We start from the raw sequence: 23263 nt of genomic DNA on the forward strand, positions 1-23263 counted from the left end.
GCCAGGGGTTGTGCAAGCGGCATTGGGGAACTTCGAAACGGACCTTTACGGCGTCCACGTCTCTCTTCCCAGGAGAGATGGTGGACGCTGCGGTGGACAGACGGCGCACTGAGGACAGTGACCGTCTGGTTCACCAGGCAGTCTCGAAGGCTTCCTAGGGCAGCCTCGGACTGCGGCCAAGTCTAAGAGCTCGGCTAGCGCTTCCTCGGCTGCTAAGCACGGTTGCTGCGTCGAAGCCCCGAGGAATGACTCTGTCTTCTTCGACTTCTGGCAAGGGGGGCCGTAACCAGCCCTCCTCCCAGCCCTCCTCATCCCGTGGAGGCTCTGGGAAGAAGTCGAAGAAAGGGGGGAAACGCTAGGGACGGCGTTCCCCTCACCTGCTGCCGGAAGTGGGGGGGTGCCTGGCCAGCCATTGGGCAACTTGGCAGCGCTACGGCGCCGAGACCTGGATTGTAGATGTCCTTCGGGAGGGATATCTATTACCCTTTTCGAATCTCGGCCCACCCCTCACCTCCAACCCGGTCCAACAGCAGTCGTACGTCCACGGGTCACCGAAGGACGTAGCACTCAGACAGGAGATCAAGACCATGCTGAGCAAGAGAGCTGTAGAGATCGTCACGGATCAGTCACCGGGCTTTTACAGTCGACTCTTCCTGGTGGAAAAGTCTACGGGAGGCTGGCGCCCGGTGATAGATCTCTCTCCCCTGAACCGGTTCGTTCGCCAGACCCGGTTCACGATGGAGACGGCACGCTCAGTGCTCGACTCCATCAGGGAGAACGATTTCATGCTTTCAGTGGACTTGAAGGATGCGTATTTCCAAATACCCATTCATCAGTCCTCCAGAAAGATACCTCCGCTTCATCCTCGACGGGACGGTGTAACCAGTTCAGGGCACTGTGCTTCGGTCTCTCAACCGCCCCACAGGTGTTCACGCGAGTGTTCACTCTGGTGTCTGCTTGGGCCATTCGCACGGGATACGTCTGATGAGGTATCTCGACGATTGGTTAGTCCTGGCGAGCTCCCGCTCGCAGTTGCTACAGGACAGGGATCGACTGCTCGAGTTCTGTCGCGATCTGGGGATCGTTGTGAACTTCGAAAAGTCCGATCTCGAGCCCAAGCAGAGGATGAAGTACCTGGGTATGCTGATCGACACGGTAGCAGGGCGAGTCCCTTCCCCGCAGACGCGGCATCAGCAGATTCAGAGAGGCAGCAACCAGTTCCTGTCTCGGCAGGAACAGGTAGCTCAGCGATGGCAAGTCGTGATCGGACACCTGTCGTCACTCGAGGAAGTTAGTTCCCTCACGGGCGTCTTCACCTGCGGTCTCTTCAATGGAGACTAAAGGAGAGTTGGTCACAGGCGACGGATCCCCCAAGCTTTCCAGTGTCACTGACACAGGAGGTGAGGCAGGACCTAGCCTGGTGGCTCGACGACAGGAACCTCTTAAGAGGAGTGCCTCTGAGCACTCCCCCCCCGGACATGCAGCTGTTCTCAGACGCATCGGACCGAGGGATGGGGCGCACACCTGGAGGAGTTGCTGACTTCAGGAGTGTGGGACGAGAACGACCAAGCACCTTCACATCAATGTACTGGAACTCAAGGCAGCGTTCCTCGCTCTCCAAGAGTTTCAGGACCGCTTGATGGACACTCAGTGGTGTTGATGTGCGACAACACCACGGTGGTGGCCTACGTCAACAAACAGGGGGGCCTAGTGGTCTCTCCCGTTGTACCAGTTGACTCGGCAGGTGCACGAGTGGGCTCAGGCACACTCAATAGAGCTGTCGGCACGCTACATTCAGGGCGGAAGAGGAATGTAGTAGCAGACACGCTCAGCCGTCGGGATCAGGTGATAGGGACCGAACATGGTCTCTACACCAGGACGTGGCAAGGAAAGGCTCTTCGACCTGTGGGGGCGACCAGTCGTGGATCTGTTCGCCACCCGGCACAACAGGAAGCTCCAGGTGTTCTTCTCGGCCGTGCCGACCCATGCAGCTGCAGAGGACGCTCTTCAACACCCCGTGGGACAAACCTCTTCGCCTATGCCTTTTCCCCCGTTCAGCCTGATTCGCAAGGTGATCAGTCGAGCGCTGGTCACCCCGAATCTCAGGATGATCCTGGTGGCTCCCAAATGGCCACAGGCCATTTGGTATCCGGACCTGCTGGCTCTTCTCGCAGGAGAACCGAGAGAGATTCCCCCTTGGCACAACCTTCTCGCCCAGCCACACGTCGAGCGGTACCACCGAGCAGTCCAGTCCCTACGTCTTCACGGCTGGCTGTTATCCACCATCTCTTGCGAACGAGAGGCTTTTTCTCGTAGCGCAGCAACAGAGATGGCTGGAAAACGTCCGTCAGTCCTCTGCAGCTGTGTACCAGGGGAAGTGGGCCGTCTTCTGTGGTGGTGGTGTCGTAGACGGGGGTCTATCTCCTCTCAGAGCCACTCTTCAGAGGTAGCGGATTTCCTCGTGTTTCTTCGCCGAGAGAAGCTCCTTTCAGTCCCCACAGTTAAAGGATACAGAGCCGCCTTGGCGCTCGTCCTGAAACTGAGGGGGCTGGACATCTCGAACTCGTTCGAGATCTCCTTGGCTGATGAGGAGCTTCGAGAGGTCTTGCCCACCCAGGGAACTCAGGCCCCCTGCGTGGACGTGACTCTCGTCCTTAGGAGTCTGGACTCGAACACCGTTCGAGCCACTCCGAGAGTCGTCAGACAGGGATCTGACCCTCAAGACCTCTTCTTGCTGGCCCTTGGCATCGGCGAAGAGAGTAGGGGAACTTCATGGTCTTTCCTATGATGTACGACACTCCAGGGGATGGGGATCCGTGACGCTCGATTTCGTCCGAACTTCGTTGCGAAAACTCAGAAACCGTCAGTCCCTGATGACAGGTTCGAGTCATTCACGATTCCCTCCCTATTGGACTTCACGATAATGATGCGGATGAGATGCTGCTTTGTCCTGTGAGGGCGCTACGGCGCTATCTGAAGAGAACTCGACAACCTCAGGCCTGAGTGTCGACGCCTCTTCGTTCTTAGCACCGGGGTCACCAAGAAAGAAGTATCCAAGAACACCCTCCTTTCATCTGGCTGCGTGAGGTCATCAGGAGGGCGTATGGAGGCTGATGGTAGTGACGACATCCGTACGTCCCGTCGAGAGCTCACGAAGTCAGAAGTATTGGCCCCTCGTTGGCGTTTCGCAAGAACTTCTCCGTGGCGCAGGTCTGAAGGCAGGGTCTGGTCTAACCAGGCTACCTTTACGTCCTTCTACCTTCGGGATATTGCCCACAGGTCCTTGGATACCTTTTCCTTGGGACCTCGTGGTGGCTGCTCAACAAGTTGTGTAGCTAACCCAGACCCTCGCAGGCTTGAACAGCATCGAGTCCTGGTGTGACTGTGTGGATGGATGTGTGAGTGAGTGAGTGACTGGCTCTCTCTTCCCATCTTTTCCTTCCCCTCTACCTGTGGGCAGAGGGCCATGGTCGTCACTACGCTGGATGAGGACGAGATGCAGGTGGAGCTAATGACAGAGCCCCATCCTATCCCTTTCACTAGGGATAGGAGCAGAATATCCACCACTTCCTTCTACAAGGGGGGGAAGTGGATGCCTACAAGAGTCAAACCATGACTTTATATTTGCTCCTGTACAGGTAACAAGTTCTTGCATTGCTGGTACTAAAGAGATGCGCATGCCTCTCTAGTACTCGGGTCCAGAGGTCTGACCATTGATCCTGCGGTGCACACCCCGATCAATCGGACAGAGGCTTGGATCCCTCCTCGCTCTTACGACCAGGGAGGCTTCCAAGGTAGGGCGAAACACCAGTCTGTCACAAAAAGACTCAAGATTCCACCCACCAAGAAGTGAGGTTCTTCCTATTGTAAAAGGAACGAAGGTTGTATGCCGTGTCGGAACAAATGACAATTTGTCCAAAATTGCATTTTTCCTAACTATACAAAACCTGAGGTCCTTTTACACATAGCCCCACCTCATGCCACCCCTCACTCTGCAGTTTTGCTTGGGCCAAAGCAAAAGTGATTTGTTTACCTCCCAGTCGCGCGGCTGCGCGCCTGTCGACAAGCAGTTAACTACCGAACCCCTTGTTCGAAAGCTTACGACCTATCCAGCTGCCGCTAGTATCTTCCTATTGTAAAAGGACCTCAGGTTTGTATAGTTAGGAAAAATGCAATTTTGGACAAATTGTCATTTTTGGATACATGAAGATGTTACTGTGGATTACCGCCGTAGTGTGATGCATCGTTTTCAGCTCCCATGGCTTCCTGTCTGTTTTCACACCATAAGAAATTATGGGGCTGATTTTGCGTGCCTCCTCCACCCGGGTTTGTCGCTCTTGCCCCAGCCCCCAACTTTCGATGCCCTAAGAGTTCGCCCCTGGATCTGCCACCGGTACCTAGGATGTCGCTGGCCGCCTGCCCCGTCTCCTGCCGTACCTGCCACTCCTGCTGTACCTGTCGTGCCTGGACCAGCCCCTGCTGACGTCGTTCCTGCCCGTGGTGCTGCTGCCCTAGTCGCGGGTCCTTCCGGACAGGTGCAGCCGGGCCGTGTTGCTTCGGCAATAGCCCCGGCTCCATCCTGGATGGAGGACCTGACGTCTGTCCTGAGGGAGCTGACGAGGAAGAAGAGGAAGGTGTTGTCGTCGTCTTCGTCGTCGCCTGCTGCCGCCTCTTCCCCTTCGACTTCCAAGGCTTCCAAGCCCAAGAAGAAGAAGGCTGCCTCCTCCCCCCCTAAGAAGTCTCCTTCGGGAGCTTCTAAGGGCCCGTCTCACTCCGGTGGGACGGGGGGTTCTTCCGCTGGTCCTCCATCTCCTTTGGGAGCGGGGCCCGTCTCTCGTTTCCTCAAGGAAGAATCGAAGACAGGGACCAGAGGGGTACCGGCTAACACCGGTACTTCCTCGCCTGGTACTAGAGGTTCTACCGCTACACTAGGTTCCGGCTCGGCCTCTTGTTCGCGAGAGGTACCGAGTGTACGGTCGCCAAGGCTCAGGCTTCCGAGTTTTCTCGGCGCCAGGACCGAGGCATGGAGCGGAAGACTGGCGAGAGTTGCTCAGGTGACTCCCGCCAGGCCAGCGATCGCTCTCGTAGCGAGCCGCAGGCTACCAGGGTTGACGTAACGGTCCCAGACCGGCCACGGGCCGAGGCTAGGAAGAGGTCCCCTCGATCGCAGCTGGTTCCGGCGTTTTGACGCGCTGTGAGTACAGGCACCACTCCCACTGTGACAGTGGTCTCTGCAGGTCTCCTGACTGCCGCTCCCATCGGGACTGGGCGGGTAGGGAGGCCAGCAGCAGCTCCTCTGACGCACGGGACTGGAACCGCTGTTCTCAGTCCAGCCGCTCTCCCCAGGAGAGCCGCGCGACCAAGCCTGCAGCTTGATTGCCACCGCGGGTTGGCGATCACCTGCAGCCCCCCAAGCACACCGGTTCTGCCGGTGAGTGAGGGGGGAGCGTCAGGTCTTCCTCTCCAGTCCCTTCAACTTCTTCGGGTTACACCAGGAAGGGCGAGGCTACACGGAGCGATCGTGAGGTGCGCGCTCCTCACAGTCCCACCACGACGCCCTACGAGCCAGGCACGGTCTTAGGACCGACCAGGTCGTACGTGCAAGTGGCAGGAGGAGACCAGGAGGGCTTTGTCACTGTTCCTCCTTCTGAAGGAGGAGGGTCTCAAGAGGCATTCTTGTTGGAGAGACTTGACAGTCCAACTCCTCAAGACGCAGTCACTCCCGAGATCCAGAGGTCGTTTGTGGAGGTTATTGCGCTGATTCGTCAGCACAACGACCTCGGGGATGGATCGCCGCTCCCACCTTTCGAGCCCACGTCCCGGCTCGAGTCATTCTGGGGTCCTAAGAAGGAACCCAAGACGACGGTGGGTCTGCCGCGATCAGAGCTGGTCGACTCAGTGCTGGGCCAAGTGGACTCACTTGCCTCCGGACAGGAGGGTTCGCTACGGTCCGGTAGGTTGTCCAAGCTACTTCCCCCGCCTCTACTGCGACAGAGGAGGTTCTACGTGCCTTCAGAGGATCCGATGCTGCCCAAACAGGTTAACCCGGAGCTAGCTAGGCTAACTCCAGGGGTGTCTCTGCAGCAGCTCCTGTCGGAGAACTTGTGGTTCTCGCAGCAAGAGGCACTTGCACTGGAATCCACCACCATGGCGGCTTTCCAGGCAGTCTCCTGGTTGGACCTGTGGTCCCTCACAGTGTCCAAGGTCGTGGCCACCTCGGGAAATATCACTCCTGAAGGTGACTCGGCTTTCGGGAGGCTGTGCCAGTCTGGAGGTAGAGCCATCTCTTACCTTGCCCACCAGACGGCAAACCTGTGGGCCAACCTGGTACTTCGGCGTAGGGACGCAGTTCTCACCCGAGTGACCCGGCTGGGCGTTAGGTGGCGTTGGGTCTTCGCAACAGACCAGTGCAGAGTTCCTCCTCTCTCTTCCCAGGAGAGATGGTGGACGCTGTGGTGGAACGACGGTGCACTGATGACAGTGACCGTCTGGTACACCCGGCAGTCTCGAAGGCGTCTGGGCAGCCTCGATTGACTGCGGCCAAGCCCAAGAGCTTGGTTAGCGCTTCCTCGGCTACTAAGACGATCGCATCGTCGAAGCCCAGGGGAAAGACTGTGCCTTCGACTTCTGCCAGGAGCGGTCGCAATCAGCCCTCCTTCCCATGAGAGGGGGAGCCGGGAAGAAGTCGAAGAGAGGCGGGAAACGCTAGGGACGGCATTCCCCCTCACCTGCTGCTGGAAGTGGGGGGTGCCTGGCGAGCCATTGGGCAACATGGCAGCGCTACGGAGTGGAGACCTGGATAGTAGACGTCCTTCGGGAGGGGTATCTACTACCCTTCGAGTCTCGGCCACCCCTCACCTCCAACCCGGTCCATCTTCAGACCTACGTTCCAGGAACACCAAAGGACATAGCCCTTCGACAGGAAGTCCAAGCCATGCTGAGCAAGGGAGCTGTGGAGATCGCCAGGGATCGTTCACCGGGCGTCTACAGCCGTCTTTTCCTGGTGGAGAAGTCTTCGGGGGGTTGGCGCCTGGTGATAGATCTCACTCCAGAACCGATTTGTTCACCAGTCTTGGTTCACGATGGAGACAGGACGTTCCGTGCTCGACTCTATCAGGGAGAACGATTTCATGCTTTCAGTGGATTTGAAGGACGCGTATTTCTAGATACCCGTCCATCAATCCTCCAGGAAGTACATCCGGTTCATCCTCGATGGGACGGTGTACCAATTCAGGGCACTTTGCTTCGGTCTCTCAACCGCCCCACAGGTGTTCACTCTGGTGTCTGCTTGGGCCCACTCGTCAGGGATACGTCTTCTGAGGTATCTCGATGACTGGTTAGTCCTGGTTGCTAAGGACAGGGATCGACTCCACGAGTTCTGCCACAATCTGGGGATTGTGGTGAACTTCGAGAAGTCCGACCTCGAGCTCAAGCAGAGGATGAAGTACCTGGGTATGCTGATCGACACAGTAGCAGGGCAAGTCTTCCCCGCAGACTCGCGGATCAGCAGATTCAGGGAGGCAGCCGACCAGTTCCTGTTTCGGCAGGAACAGTCAGCTCAGCAGTGGCAAGCCGTGATCGGCCACCTGTTGTCACTCGAGAAGTTAGTCCCTCACGGGCGTCTTCACCTGCGGTCTCTTCAGTGGAGACTAAAGGAGAGTTGGTCACAGGCAGGAGACCCACCGTAATTCCCCGTGTCCCTCACGGAGGAGGTGAGGCAGGACCTAGCCTGGTGGCTGGACGACAGGAACCTCTTAAGAGGGATGGGGCGCACACCTGGAGGAGTTGCTGGCTGCAGGAGTGTGGGATCATCATGACAAGCACCTTCACATCAATGTCCTGGAGCCCAAGTCAGCGTTCCTTGCTCTCCAAGAGTTCCAGGACCGCTTGATGGGACACTCGGTGGTGTTGATGTGCGACAACACCACAGTAGTGGCATACGTCAACAAACAGGGGGGCCTAGTGTCCCTCCCATTGCACCAGTTGACGCTGCAGGGCCCACTCGGTAGAGCTGTCAGCCCGCTACATTCCAGGCGAGAGGAATGTAGTAGCAGACAAGCTCAGCCGTCGGGATCAGGTGATAGGGACCGAATGGTCCCCACACCCAGACGTGGGGGAAAGGCTCTTCAACCTGTGGGGGCGTCCAGTAGTGGATCTGTTCGCCACCCGGCACAACAGGAAACTTCAAGTTTTCTTCTCAGCCATGCTGGACCCATGGGCAGCTGCAGAGGACGCTCTTCAACACCCGTGGGACAACCTCTTCGCCTACGCCTTTCCCCCGTTCTGCCTGATTCGCAAGGTGATCAGCCGAGTGCTGGCCACCCCGAATCTTAGGATGATCCCTGGGGCCATTTGATACCCAGACCTGCTGGCTCTGCTTGCAGAAGCACCGAGAGATTCCCCCTTGGCACAACCTTCTCGTCCAGCCACACGTAGAACGGTACCACCAGACAGTCCAGTCTCTACATCTTCACGGCTGGCTGTTATCCACCATCTCTTGCCAGCGAGAGGCTTTTCTCGCCGAGCAGCAACAGAGATGGCTGGGTACGTCAGACAGTCCTCTGCAGCTAGCTGTGTACCAGGGAAAGTGGGCCGTCTTCTGTGGTTGGTATCGTAGACGGGGTCTATCTCCTCTCAGAGCCACCCTTCAGCAGGTAGCGGATTTCCTCGTGTTTCTATGCCGAGACAAGCTCCTCTCTGTCCCCACAGTCAAAGGATATAGAGCTTCCCTGGCCCTAGTCCTGAAACAGGGGAGTGGATATCTTGAATTCGTTCAAGATCTCCTTGCTAATGAGGAGCTTTGAGAGGTCTTGCCCACCCAGGGAACTCACGCCCCCGTGGTGGGATGTGACTCTCGTCCTTAGGAGTCTGACTCGAAGGCCCTTCGAGCCACTCCGAGAGTCGTCAGACAGGGATCTGACCCTCAAGACCCTCTTCTTGCTGGCCCTGGCATCGGCGAAGAGAGTAGGGGAACTTCATGGTCTTTCCTTCGACGTCAAGCATACCAGGGGATGGGGATCTGTGACGCTCGATTTTGTCCCGAACTTCGTAGCTAAGACTCAGAATCCTTCGGTCCCTGACGACTGGTTCGAGTCTTTCCCAATCACCTCCCTAATGGACTTCACTGACAACGATACGGATGAGATGCTGCTTTGTCCTGTGCGGGCACTACGGCGCTATCTGAAGAGAACTCGGCACCTCAGGCCTGAGTGTCGACGCCTCTTCGTTAGCACCGGGGTGACCAAGAAAGTAGTTCCAAGAACACACTTTCTTTCTGGCTGTGTGAGGTGATCAGGAGGGCATACGAAGCTGATGGTAGCGACGACATCCGTACCCTTCATCCGAGAGCCCACGAAGTCAGAGGTATTGGTCCTTCCTGTGTGGCGCAGGTCCTGAAGGCAGGGGTCTGGTCTAACCAGACCACCTTCACCTCCTTCTACCTTCGGGATATTGCCCACAGGTCCTTGGACACTTTTTCCTTGGGACTCGTGGTGGCTGCTCAACACGTGTAGCTTACCCAGCACCTGAGTGGACAGAACAGCATCACATCCTTGCGTGACTGCATGAAGGGATGGGTGAATGAGAGTGTGACTGGCCTTCTCTTCCCCATCTTTTTCTCTCCCTCTACCTGTGGGCAGAGGGATGCAGTCGTCACTACGCTGGAACAGGAGGCGATGCAGGTAAGCTACTCGACCGAGCCCCATCCTATCCCTTTCATTAGGGATAGGAGCCATTATCCACCACTTCCCTCAACAAGGGGGGGAAAGTGGAAGCCAACAAGAGACAACCCATGACTTCATATTGCCTCTTGCAATAGGAACAAGTTCTTGCTTGCTAGTTTTAAGAGGTACACTTGCCTCCCTCTTATTACTTGGGTCCAGAGGTCTGACCATTGATCCTGCGGTACATACCCCGATCATTGGGCAGAGGCTAGGATCCCTCCCTCTGCTCTTACGACCAGGGAGGGAACCAAGGTTGGACGAACACCAGTCTGTTTATAACTCAGATTCCTCCCACCAAGAAGTGAGTCTTCCTATTGTAAAGGACCGATGGTTTGTATTTGTATCGGAACAAATAACAATTTGTTGAAAATTGTGTTTTTATACATTCAACTTCCCTGTCAGATATATACTTAGCTGTATAGTACTCCGTCGTCCCGACAGAAATTCAAATTTCGCGGCTCATGCTACAGGTAGGTCAGGTGATCTACCATCCTGCTGCTGGGTGGCAGGAATAGGAACCATTCCCGTTTTCTAATCAGATTTTTTCTGTCGCCGGTATTGTCAACATTGTTGTTGGTACCTCCTGACTGGAATTCTTTTTTCATCGCAATTGATCTTGACCGACTTTTGGTGACGTACTTGGATCGTTGTATTGGCATACGCTATCGTGGACCATTTCTTGAACTTGATTTTGGATTTTTCTAATGATGTCTGACTCGAGTGTTGCTGCAGGGTGAGGATGCCGAAAACTTCGGTAGATCCTCACACTGTATGAGGCGTTGTAGAAAGTATGAATGTTCTTTTGCTAACACCTGTAAAAAGTGGGAGAGTTTAAGTGCAGAAGAATGGAAGGATCTTACTTCTTATATGAAGAAGCTAGAAAAGGATAGGCTGAGGAAGGCTTCCAAAAGCCATAGTAGATCTAGGTCTAGCGAACTAGTATCTAGCTTTCTAGCTTCTGATCATTCATTGATTAATCCTTCTCCCTCTATATCTGCCCCTTCACCCATTACAAATCCTACAGATTCAGCATCGGAGATTGCAGATCTGAAAGCTACCCTTCAAAGAATGCAGGTCAAAATGGTGGCATTAGAAGGTAAGAGTGGTTGTGACGTAACAGTGGACAGTGATGTGAGTGTCCCCAGTGTAGTGGAGGGGGCGTCTGATCGGCTCTACAACGCTTCCAGGTCTAGACCTCTTCCAAGCTCCCTGGCCCAGAGGAGAAGGAATGTCGAAAGCCGTACGGAGGTTGTAGAGGTTCCCCACCGGTCAGGCGTCCCTTCGGCAGGTTCTGTTATGCCTCAGACTACCAGGGATGGCTATAGGAAAAGCTTCCTTCTTGAGCGCTTCTCGTCTTCAGAGTCGCCTTCACCTAGACGCGGGTGGAAAGACACGGATCTTTCTCGCCCCTTGAAGAGGAGCTGGAAAGCACCTGCTCTTGATTCGAGTCCCGAGTGCTTCCCAGAAGAAGCACCTTCGGTAATCAAGAGAGCTAAGAGAGCCTTTTTGACTCCCGTTGCTGTAAGGGAGCCCCAGGCGCCTTCCAGATCGCCCTCCCCTCTTTCCGACAAGGACAGGGATGCGGCTACTACTCAGATCCTACTAAAAAGGCAGGAACAGTTCTCCTCCTTAGTTGGAGTTCTCTCCAAGAAACCTCCTCGTAGGAAGGATACCTCCCTTCCTATCAAGAGGTCCGCTGCGCGCTCAGAGGTTCCTCCATCCAAGCGAGAGGCACCAGAGTTCCGATCTCCTGTTCCGCATTCTTCCATGAAGCGTGGAGTTGTGTCCGAGCTTCCGGAGAATGTTCCGCCTTCTCCCAAGCAACTAGCTCCTATAGATGAGTGGTCTTCTTCAGACCTAGAAGAACCATCTTGGCGAGAAGCGCTAGGCAGGCCAGAAGCCCCTTCCAGGCAGGAGGAACTTTCCGGGAGAGAGGAGCCTAACAGGCGCGAGGAACTTTCTAGGCGCAAGGCGCCTTCAAAGCGTGAACGGATAGCCAAGAGCGAGGAACCTTCTAAGCAAGTAGAGCCTAGCAAGCAGAAGGATCTTTCCATGGAACTTTCCAGGCGCGAGGAGCTTAGCAGGCGCGAGGAACCTTCCACACAAGCGGAATGTTCCAGGTGCGAGTCCTTCCAGACGCGTGGAACATTCCAGGCGCGCGAGTCGCCTCCCAGGCGTGCGGAATTTTCCAAGCGTGAGTCACCTTCCAGGCACGCGGAACTTTCCAAGCGCGCGGAACCTTCCACACAAGCGGAACTTTCCAGGCGAGAGTCGCCTCCCAGGCGTGCGGAACTTTCCAAGCGGGAGTCACCTTCCAGGAGCGCGGAACCTTCCACACAAGCGGAACTTTCCAGACACTCGGAACCTTTCAGGAGCGAATCGCCTTCCAAGAGTTCTTCTCCTCACAAGCGATCTCCCGCTTCTGAACTTCAGACTTCTGTAAGACCTGTTGCATCTTGCAAGAGACTAGAAAAGACTTCTGGTTCTCTTCCAATGGAACATAGAGCGTCTTTTTCAGCCAGCCCTTCCCCGAATAGAAGCCCTTCTACTTCATATCGTGTGCGACCTATAAAGGACTTATCCTTTTCAAGGGATCGTTCTCCTTCAGCTGGACTCGAGCTCGAGGATATCTCGGAAGACAAGTCTCCAGCTAATGAAGGACTGTCTAATTACAAGACGTTATCCGCACTTTTGCTCCAGGAATACGGAGAGTCGCTGAGCCCTGCCGCACCTCCTTCTCCTCGCTCACTATATTCAAGTAACAAGGCCTATAAGTCCTCTTCATTCTTGAAAATGAAACCGGCCATTTCAATTGAAGAAGGCACTCCAGTCTCTCGGTTCTTGGATGAACTCCAAGAAAGTCTTGGGAAAGACTGTCTTTTGTATGCCTTCCACCAGACTGACAGGTAGGAGAGGCATTTGGTATGAAACAGGAGATACAATGGGTCTGTCTCTTCCTACTTCTGCGGAGTCGGACTTCTCGAGTCTGGTAGACTCGGCCAGGAGACACGCATTATCCTCTGCACGGGCGACTTGGAGCATGTCTGAATTGGACCACCTCCTCAAGGGACCACGTGTTGGAAGTGTTTAATTTCTTGGACTGGTCCCTTGGGGTGATGGCTAAAAAGTCTCAAGACTCGGAGGGTCTCAGCCCAGAAGTGCTTCATAGCATTCTGGCCTGTATTGACAAGGCAGTCCAGGATGGCTCTGGAGAAGTAACTTCCCTCTTTGGAGCAGGGATATTGAAAAAGAGCGGTTTTTGGCTCCTTTTTGACCAAGGCTGTTTCTCCTTCACAGAGAACTGCCTTGCTGTTCGCTCCATTATCAGAGCATCTGTTCCCTTCTCAGTTAGTGAAGAAGATTTCTCACTCACTAACTGAGAAGGCGACCCAGGACCTTCTTGTCCAATCGGCAAAGAAGAGCAGAACGGTTACGACGGCTGCTAAGAAAGTTTCTCGTCCGTATCAGCCGCCCTTTCGTGGAGGTCCTACTACACGAACCCCCTTCAAAAGGAAGATTGCCGATAAGCGAGGAAGGTCAGCCTTCCGTATATTTAAAAAGGGAAAATGACGTGCAGAACCTCCAAACACTGGTGGGCGGCAGGCTCCTGGAATACGTGGTAGCCTGGGCCATGAGAGGAGCCGACCCCTGGTCGATGTCGGTTCTGAGGAAGGGATATCTCATCCCCTTCAAGGACAGACCTCCCTGACTTCAACTCCTCAGGAACTGTCCGCTCGTTACAAAGACCCTGTGCTGAGAAATACGCTCCTTCAGATGATAGAGCAAATGTGTAACAAGGGGGCCATCGAGCTGGTGCTAGATCCCCACTCCCCGGGATTTTACAACTGCCTTTTTCTAGTCCCGATTGCTTCGGGGGGGTGGAGACCAGTTCTAGATGTAAGCGCTCTGAATCGGTTTGTAGAAAAGGAGAAGTTCCGCATGGAAACTTCTGCATCAGTTCTGTCTGCCCTACATCCAGGAGATTGGATGGTCTCCCTGGACTTACAAGATGCCTACTTCCATGTTCCCATTCATCTTTCGTCGAAGAAGTACCTTTGTTTCGTAATAAAGGAAAAGATTTATCAGTTCAGGGCCTTGTGTTTCGGCCTTTCCACAGCTCCTCAGGTTTTCACGAACCTGATGAAGAACGTAGCGAAGTGGCTTCATTTAAAGGGAATAAACATCTCCCTTTACTTGGACGACTGGCTGATCAGGGCCAGATCGGAGAACCAGTGTTTGGAGGACCTGAAATCGACTTTATTCGATCGCTAGGATTACTCGTCAACCTCGAGAAGTCTCAAATGATCCCCAGCCAGAACCTGGTTTATCTGGGGATTCAGATGGATTCTCGGGGTTTTCGAGTTTTTCCTTCGCAGGAGAGGCTCATACAAGGCTTTATGAAAGTCTCGAACTTCTTAGGGAAGGAACGCAGTTCAGCGAGGGAATGGTTGAGCCTTCTGGGGACTCTTTCCTCGCTGGAACAGTTGTTTTCCTTAGGGAGACTTCACATTCGCCCCCTACAATTCTTCCTAAAGAAAGTCTGGAACTGGAAAACAGGGCAACTTTCAGACTCGTTCCCGATCCCTCTGGAAGTGAAGGATCACTTGAGATGGTGGTTAACCCCTCTGAACCCAAACCAAGTGTTGTATTCCGACGCTTCGGAAACAGGATGGGGTGCGACTCTAGGAACAAGAGAAGTGTTGGGCACCTGGACGAAGGAACAGGTGTCATGGCACATCAACTGCAAGGAACTTGTAGCCATACACCTTGCCCTCAAGTGCTTCGAGTCAGTAGTCAGAGACGGGGTGGTCCAGGTCAACTCGGACAACACCACCGCTCTGGCGTACATACAAAAGCAAGGCGGAACTCATTCGTTCTCCCTCTTCGAACTGGCGAGGGATCTCTTGGTCTGGACAAAGGAGAGAAACATCACCCTCCTCACGAGATTTGTCCAGGGAGAGAGGAACGTGAGAGCAGACAGACTGAGCAGGAGGAACCAGGTCCTTCCCACAGAGTGGACCCTCCACTCAGAAGTTTGTCAAAGACTTTGGTCTCTATGGGGGAGGCCTCACATAGACCTGTTTGCCACGTTCCTCTCCAAGAGGATAGACATCTTCTGCTCATCAGTAGAGGATCCGAGAGCATTCGCTGTCAACGCCCTTCTACTAAATTGGTCGGGCCTCGATGCATACGCCTTTCCCCCATTCAAGATTCTGGGCGAAGTGCTCAGGAAATTCGTGGCCTCAGAGGGGATGAGGTTGACACTAGTAGCCCCATATTGGCCAGCTCAAGATTGGTTCACAGAGGTACTGGAGTGAACGGTGGACTTCCCCAGATCTCTTCCAAACAGAGCAGATCTGCTCAGACAACCCCACTTCGAGAGGTATCATCAAAACCTCCCCGCTCTCGCCCTGACTGCCTTTCGACTATCGAAAGACTTGTCAGAGCGAGGGGCTTTTCTCGAAAAGCTGCAAGTGCTATCGCTAGAGCCCGCAGACCTTCAACTATGCGAGTCTATCAATCGAAGTGGGAAGTTTTTAGGAGATATTGTAAATCGAAGAAGCTGTCCTCTTCCAATACCTCTGTGACCAACATTGCCGATTTCCTTCTTTTCCTGAGGGAGGAATCGCACCTTTCTGTATCCACAATCAAAGGATACAGAAGTATGCTTTCAGCTGTTTTCAGGAATAGAGGCCTGGAAATAGCTGATAACAAGGATCTTCACGATCTGATCAGGTCTTTCGAGACTTCAAAGACTAGTACCCCTAAAACCCCGAGCTGGAATCTGGACGTGGTCCTGAAATTCCTAACCTCGAAGAAGTTCGAACCTCCACACCTTGCTTCCTTCAGAGGCATTACGGAGAAGTGTTTATTCCTGTTGTCTCTCGCTACAGCCAAAAGAACGAGCGAGATACATGCGCTTGATTCTCGGGCTGGTTTTAAAGGAGATGCTGCTATTTGTTCGTTCCAGACATTGTTCCTGGCGAAAAATGAAAATCCTTCAAAGCCCTGGCATACGAGTGAGACTGATTCTAATTAAATTCTGTTTAGAAGAAATAAATAGCTACAGTAAGATTACCCTATGAATGCTTTTATGAAAATAGGCCTTTTGTCTTAGTGTATTTGTCAGCTTTGATTCCCACAACTTCCCAACATGTGCGGATGAAGCAGCATGACATGAAAGGAATTGGATTAAAAAAAAAAAAAAAGACTAAATTGTATTAGTTTGATTTCTTATGATTGCTTTTTGATATGAGATAGCTAGGTCTGAGAAAATTATGTTATGCAATAATGAAAACGATAAAAAAAAGGAGAACATGGCCAGTAAAAATGAATAACGGGAATAATCAAATAAAGCAGATTGATATAGATTTTCACATCACGTATCCGAGAGAGTATGCTGCTGAAAATAGACCTAGGTCCTAGGCTAACATAGTGCCAAAATCAGAAGTCAAATTTAGGCATGTTAAATGTGTTATGCAAATTATTTTATTGATCAAAGGAGAAAATTTGCTAAATCACATTTTGCTATTAAAGAATGTTGTATTATTATTTGACAGTAGGTTAAGAACTGACGATACCCCAGTACAGTACGATACGTTGGTTCATGACTAGCGGCATCAAAGCCAACGTCCAAATACTTATGCAATTGCTGCCACGGATCCTTAGTTGAGAATACCATTAGAATTCGTGTCCTCGTGGTTGTATATTTTCATTACTTTGCAAAATAATTATATTTGACGAATAAGTCTACTCAGTTCTAAAGTAATTTATTTCAAGTATAGCACCTTGAAAGGAAATATTATTTATTGTTACGTAAATAATCTGGCACCTGCATATGGCAATATTTCCATAACGAAACAATGAATTAAGAAACTACGCCAATTCTTTGTTGGCCGTCTGTACAATAAGAAATACCACAATAATATGTTATCAACTTCTCCCCATGGTTTACCCCACCCAAAACCCTGCTTTCCCTAGGGGTCCCCTACATTGTAGAACAGAATGAATGAAAGAATCGGCCAGTCCCCAAGTTCTATCCACCCAGAACCCCACTTTCCCTAGGGGTCCCCTGCCTAGTAGAAAAATAACACAGACACAGCTCATGAGCGAATCACCCTATCCCAGAGGTCTACTCCAACCAGAACACCACTTTCCCAATGGGTCCCCTATCTTGTTGGATGAAGCTCTTAGGTACATTACAGGTTAATCACAGTCAAACGACAAAAATTAAAGGTAAATTCTTATTAAGCAACCAAAATACTATAGGAAAAATCAATTCCAATAAAATACCTGACGTACAGTAATTAATGAAATCTACCTGTTCATACCCGACGGGCTGGTACTGAACATGGTCGAACCTCCTTGGGATGCCCTTTTTAGTGCCAGCCTTGAAGGGATGAAAGTGAAAATACAAACAAAAGATGGTAAATTTCTCCTTATGTTGGTAAATTTTTTCAAATGACCTCACTTGTACTGGATTACTATATTTGCGGGGTGTGTTCAAACCCTTATAGAAATGCTTAAAACTGCCAATTTTGTTAGTTAAAACTTAAGAAAACCCCACTAAAAATGTTTATACCTTTTTTTTAATAGCTTTATAACAAAAAGTGCATTCTATGATGAAATTGATTTAAAAAAAAACAGGAATTTATGGGTATTTCTCACAGGAAAATACCACAAACCTCACCATTTTTGTAACTACAATAGTTATTGTCTGAATTTCTGACATGTCCAAGATAGAGATATTAAATTTATTTATTTTTTCAGTGTTACTGAAGAACAATGGATGCTGATTTGTACGACGAGTTTGGGAATTACATTGGTCCGGAGCTGGACTCTGATGAAGATGACGAGGAAGAAGATGACGACGATTACCCCGACCAAGACCAGGACATGAATGGCTATGATGATGACGATGGAATGGCAGGGGAAGAGGAGGAGGTGTCTGCTCAGGCAGTTGTACTACACGAGGACAAACAATATTACCCTAGCGCGGCAGATGTATATGGGCCTGAGGTGGAAACCATCGTTCAGGAAGAAGATGCTCAGCCACTGACGCAGCCTATAATAAAGGTACAATTCAGTGTTGTATGAATCAGTAGATGTACCATATATTTATAATTCGAATATGTTTAGTTTTGGTATGATGTTTTTTTTGTATAGTATGCCTTTCCCCTATAGCTACTGGATTTCAGTTAGTGTGCTTTGAAAGTCACTCTGTAATTAATACTGAGGCTTCTTTGTGGCTTCCCTTTGGCCAACAGCTGCAGTGCTTTCTGTCTTTCACTTTGTATCTTGTCTTTGGTCTCTATCTGGTTGGGCGTCCAACTCTTTTCAACTGTGTCCAATTTTACCTCTTATCACCAACCTAATCCTTTTGGATTCCTGTAAAAGTCTGGAATATGATGCAGTGGTCTCATTAAAATAACACGTAACCATTGTTTATATTGCATCTCTGTGATTATAGTGGGATTAGTTATGATACGATCAGATGCAAGTCAAAATTTAAGCCCGGTAACATGAAGTACGTACATATGTTTGTATTGTACCATATTGCTTAATATGATTTTAATTTATACGTATAGTGAAACCACTTCACCTATGTGTGTACGTATTGTAATTTAAACGTGTTTCTCCTGTTTGTATTTTATCATTTTGGTTTTTTGCTCATTGTAGTACATTGCATATTTCAGCACTGTTAAATTTTTCGTTGTGCTTTATTACTGTATTTTTATGTACCTTATTTGCATATTGAACACTATTTGACAATATTGTAAATTATTAGTTTTTTAGGGTATATAAACCATGCTGCACAGCAGTAAGGACAGGTTTTCATTTCATATTTAAAAAGCCTTTTGAATTCCCATTATGAAGGTTAAGAATAAACTCATTTGTATGAGAAACAAGTTGAAGTAACAGTAATATAGTTTGGTTGTTTTACCAGAAAAAGTATTAGAAATAGAAAGGGTGTCATACTCAAAATTTTGCTCGTATAAAACCCTGTAGCCTATTTTACATCACTACAATTACTATGATCTTTTTTATGCCTTCTAGATGGAAATGGCTCATCCGAAACAGCGACCCCATATAAAAATGGGAATCAGCTGGGAAGAAGAAGATTATATTATGTCTTATTTGTTATAATTATACCATTTTCTGTTTATATTTTTGGGAACAGGTTCACAAATCAGAAGAGCAGAGTGATTTTGTGTATATGATATTAACAATTTTGTCATTATTACAGCCTGTGAAAGTGAAGAAATTCAGCCATGTTGAGAAGGATCTGCCAACAACCACTTACAATTTGGAATTCTTAGCAGATCTCATGGACAATCCATGCTTGGTTCGCAATGTCTCGCTGGTAGGCCACCTTCACCATGGTAAAAGTACCTTTGTTGACTGTCTTATTCATCAGACCCATCCTGAATTCAGGTATGTTATTTCTTTTATAGCACCTAGCATAGCCATAAACCTTATTAACTGTTTAATCATCGAATAGAACTTTCACATACTGATTTCTGCTCTTTCCTTAGCTTCTTCTGTCATCACACTACATTGGCCCCCTGGTATTCATGGAGGATGCATACCACACCCACCCAGGAATACTGAAACCCCCTCTGAAAACACTTATAACTACTTATTTTAATTGTTCAGACACCAAAGAGCCCCTGTAAAATGCTTATAACTGCCTATTTTAATAGTTTAAAACCAAATATACCTTAAACTATCATCAGAAAACATGTAGTCATGAAAATAATATGAAAATAGTACAGTAATTGCTCTATAAAAAAAAAATCAGCGAAAAGGCAAATTTTCTGCGAATTATCAGGATATATATTCCTCAGAAAAATCCACAACTAACTGAAGCCATGAATACGGAACCGTGAATAGGTAGCGGTTGACTGTTCACATAATGTGTACATCCTCAACACTTTTTATATGATGCTATAAGTGTTATTACAAACCTTCTCAGGATGTATGTATGTCATATAGGTTATATTCATACCCTCATAATTTATAGCTGAAATAATTAACACTAGTGGTCTTACCCTTTCAAGGATTCTGTCTCATCATACTTTTTCAATCAGAACCTTATGTCCATGTAATTGTATTAAATTTCATCATCTATAATTGTACTAAAAGGGAATTGTTTACTTTTGTATGGTATAAAAAATCTTTCCACCAAGTAAACATATCTCCATGTGGTTACATTCTCACTACAATACAGTAGTATGTACAGCGTCTCACCCATGGTCTTGTACTATAATATTAAACAAAAAACCATTTCATGGTTTTTTGTTTAATATTGTTAGTGGTGCATTCTGTTGGACTTCACAAATGCAGACCCTCTTAATTTGCATAAGCCTTATAATTGTAGAAGTAACATAAATGAACCTCGTGTTTCTTTCTCTGCTGACATGTAAAGACATTGTTCTTATATACCGGTAACTCAGTAAGAACATTTTTCATTCCTGCAAGGAGAAGGGATTTTGTAGGTCCTGACATGACTGCCCAGCTTTTTTTCATCTCAGTTAAGTAGTCCCACAAGAGTACAGTATCTCTGAGGCCTCTACAGTCACCACCTGCCTTATCAACATTTAAGAGTATTCTCAAGATTAAGTACCATGTATTCTTCTTACAATCATGAGAATACTTATTCCTACTTATAATATATTCTTAATTATTTTTGTCTTCCTATGTTCACTCGTTCTTTGATGAATTCCCATTTATATATTTCTCTCCCCATAGGAAACCTTTATAGTTTTTATTTCTGTCAAAAGATGGTGAGTGCATTGTTTACTTTGTGAACTTCCAATGTCAGACAAATGCTCCTGCGAAATTCATAACTTCCAAAGCATGGAAAAAATACAAAATTTTGAATGTTGTGTGAATCAGAATTTGAATATCTTCTTTTTACCTTTCTAACAGCCTAAAAATACAGTGAAAATGGTATAATCTAAGACTCCTGAGTTAATTTGGGAATGTAAACAACAGAAATTATGCACTGCATATTGAAAAACCAACTTACTAACAATTCAAGATACGAACGGTCATCCAGAACATAACCTGTTCATAAGTTGGGTAGTGACTATCTTATTCCAATTGATGTAAGGGATTTTCAGCGCATTCTTAGAGCAGAATTTACTTACACTACATTAAATTAAACCTCTAAGTACAATGGTAGAGCCAAGGATCAAAGACGCTGTACATAATATCAATAGAACCCATGGAAAAGTTGATAAGACATGAGGGTAAAGGTTAAAGCATCGATTGTCTTACAATGATAACTCTTGATGTCGTAGGAAACGAATTTATGCCTCACCAGGTGAGGTGTGACCAATACATTTTGGCTGCAGTACTATTTGAGGTTATAGTATGGGAAAGGTTAGTTAACCCTCTTACGCCGACTGGACGTATTTTACGTTGACATTTTTTGTCTCCCGTGTGCCGACTGGACGTATTTTATGTCGACTTACAAAAGTTTTTTTAAAATTCGCAGAAAAATACTTATAGGCCTACCAGCCGAAAACTTTTGAATCACGCGCCTTGGGGGATGCTGGGAGTTCACGGATCAAGGTGTTGTTTTGTTTACAATCGTTACGCAGGCGCGCAAGCGCGAATTTTTTTCTTGCCGCACTAAAAAGTATCTGTGACACATCTCGGAAATTATTTTGTCACTTTGACATAATTTTTGTACCATTGTAAATTAGCCGTTACAAGAAGTATTATATATGAAAATGTGCACATTTTTATGTAGAATACAACAATAAAATACTCATGATTGTAGCTTTTATCAGTTTTGAGATATTTTCATATAAATAACGATAATTGCCAAAATTTCAACCTTCGGTCAACTTTGACTCTACCGAAATGGTTGAAAAACGCAATTGTAAGCTAAAACGCTTATATTCTAGTAATATTCAAGCATTTACCTTAATTTTGCAACAATTTGGAAGTCTCTAGCACAATATTTCGATTTATGGTGAATTTATGAAAAAAAATAACATTTTCTTTACATCCGCGCGGTAACTCTTCCGAAAAAATCATACGTGCGATTGTGGTAATGTTTGCACCATTTTAAATTAGCCGTTACATAAAGTTTTATATATGAAAATGTGTGCAATTTCATGTAGAATACAACAAAAAATAATTGAAGGTTGTAGCTTTTCTCATTTTTGAAATATTTGCATATAAATCACGATAAATAGAAAAAAAACCACGTTTGGTCAACTTTGACTCTACCGAAATGGTCGAAAAACGCAATTGTAAGCTAAAACTCTTACAGTCTAGTAATATTCAGTCATTTATCTTCATCTTGAAACAAATTCGAAGTCTCTAGCAAAAATATTAGATTTATGGTGAATTTTAAAAAAATCTTTCCTTCCCTCGCGCGCGGATTCTCCGCCACAAATATTCGAAATGCGTACGTCCCATTCTCGGAATATTTGCTCCATTTCATATTAGGCATTTCATAGAGTTTTATATATGAAAATGTGCGCAATTTCATGTAGAATAAAACAAAAAATATTTGAAGGTTGTAGCTTTTCTTATTTCCGAAATAATTGCATATAAAAAATATATACATAAAAAAATTCGACATTCGGTCAACTTTAACTCGTCAGATATGGTCGAAAACTGCAATTGTAAGCTAATACTCTTACAGTATAGTAATATTCAATCATTTGTCTTCATTTTAAAAGAAATTGGAAGTCTCTAGGACAATACTTAGATTTATGGTGAATTTTGAAAAAAATATTTGTTTATCCGCGCGGCTACGAATTCATGCATTATTTTGTGTATAAATTTTCTCTGTGTTGCTTTTATCGTTTTACTAATGTTTATATACCAAAATGATCGCAATTTAGTGTACATTACAACGAAAAAAAAGTAACTTGTTACCTTTAACCGTTTTGCGCATAGCGTGATTTGAATACAATTATATATGAAATTTTGTTTTTGCGCTATCATATATCACATTATTTATATATGATAATGATAATTTTTTTCATTTCTGATGGGTGCATACTAAACTTCAGCCAATGACAAAAAAAGGAGCCAAAAATGAACTCTTAATCTTGAAAACTAAGCGCGCTGTGATTTTTTGAAAAAAATATTTTTTCCGCTTCCGTGCTCACTCTGAAACACCTCCGGCCACGGGAGACAATTTCTTTTTACCGCTTCGGCGTTAGAGGGTTAAGAGAGAGACAATTAAAAGAATAAAAACATAGAAACTGGAAAATTAGATAATAAAGTAGGGTGGAAAAGTCCACAGACAAGGAGAAAAAATTGGAAAAAGTGCGCTGCTGTAAGAAGGCAGACAAATGGGAACAGAAGTATAATATAGAGGCAGTAGAATAGCATAGTGTTCGTTGTATGTGTAGAAGAAGAGAAGAAATTAGAGGCACAGAGATGGAAAAGGAGGATTTCAAGTTGCAAATGGCATGGGCAAAGGGGAAAAAGGAAGAAGCTACAATTTGGGTTGAACATCTTAAGTAGACGAGGAGAAAGGGAAAGAGGAAATGGGCTAAGTATATTGA

At 47.9% G+C, this 23263-nt stretch overlaps 1 protein-coding gene across 1 annotated transcript; it reads left to right on the forward strand.

Moving 5' to 3' along the window:
* The first annotated feature begins 17507 nt into the window (after positions 1–17507).
* LOC135215375 (116 kDa U5 small nuclear ribonucleoprotein component-like) lies at positions 17508–19750 on the forward strand. The gene is made up of 3 exons (XM_064249955.1): positions 17508–17798; positions 18904–19157; positions 19747–19750. The coding sequence occupies exons 1-3, from the start codon at positions 17508–17510 to the stop codon at positions 19748–19750; spliced, it is 549 nt and encodes a 182-aa protein (XP_064106025.1).
* The last annotated feature ends 3513 nt before the right edge of the window (positions 19751–23263 follow it).

Source organism: Macrobrachium nipponense, chromosome 5 (assembly GCF_015104395.2).
Source record: "Macrobrachium nipponense isolate FS-2020 chromosome 5, ASM1510439v2, whole genome shotgun sequence".
Lineage (NCBI taxonomy): Eukaryota > Metazoa > Arthropoda > Malacostraca > Decapoda > Palaemonidae > Macrobrachium > Macrobrachium nipponense.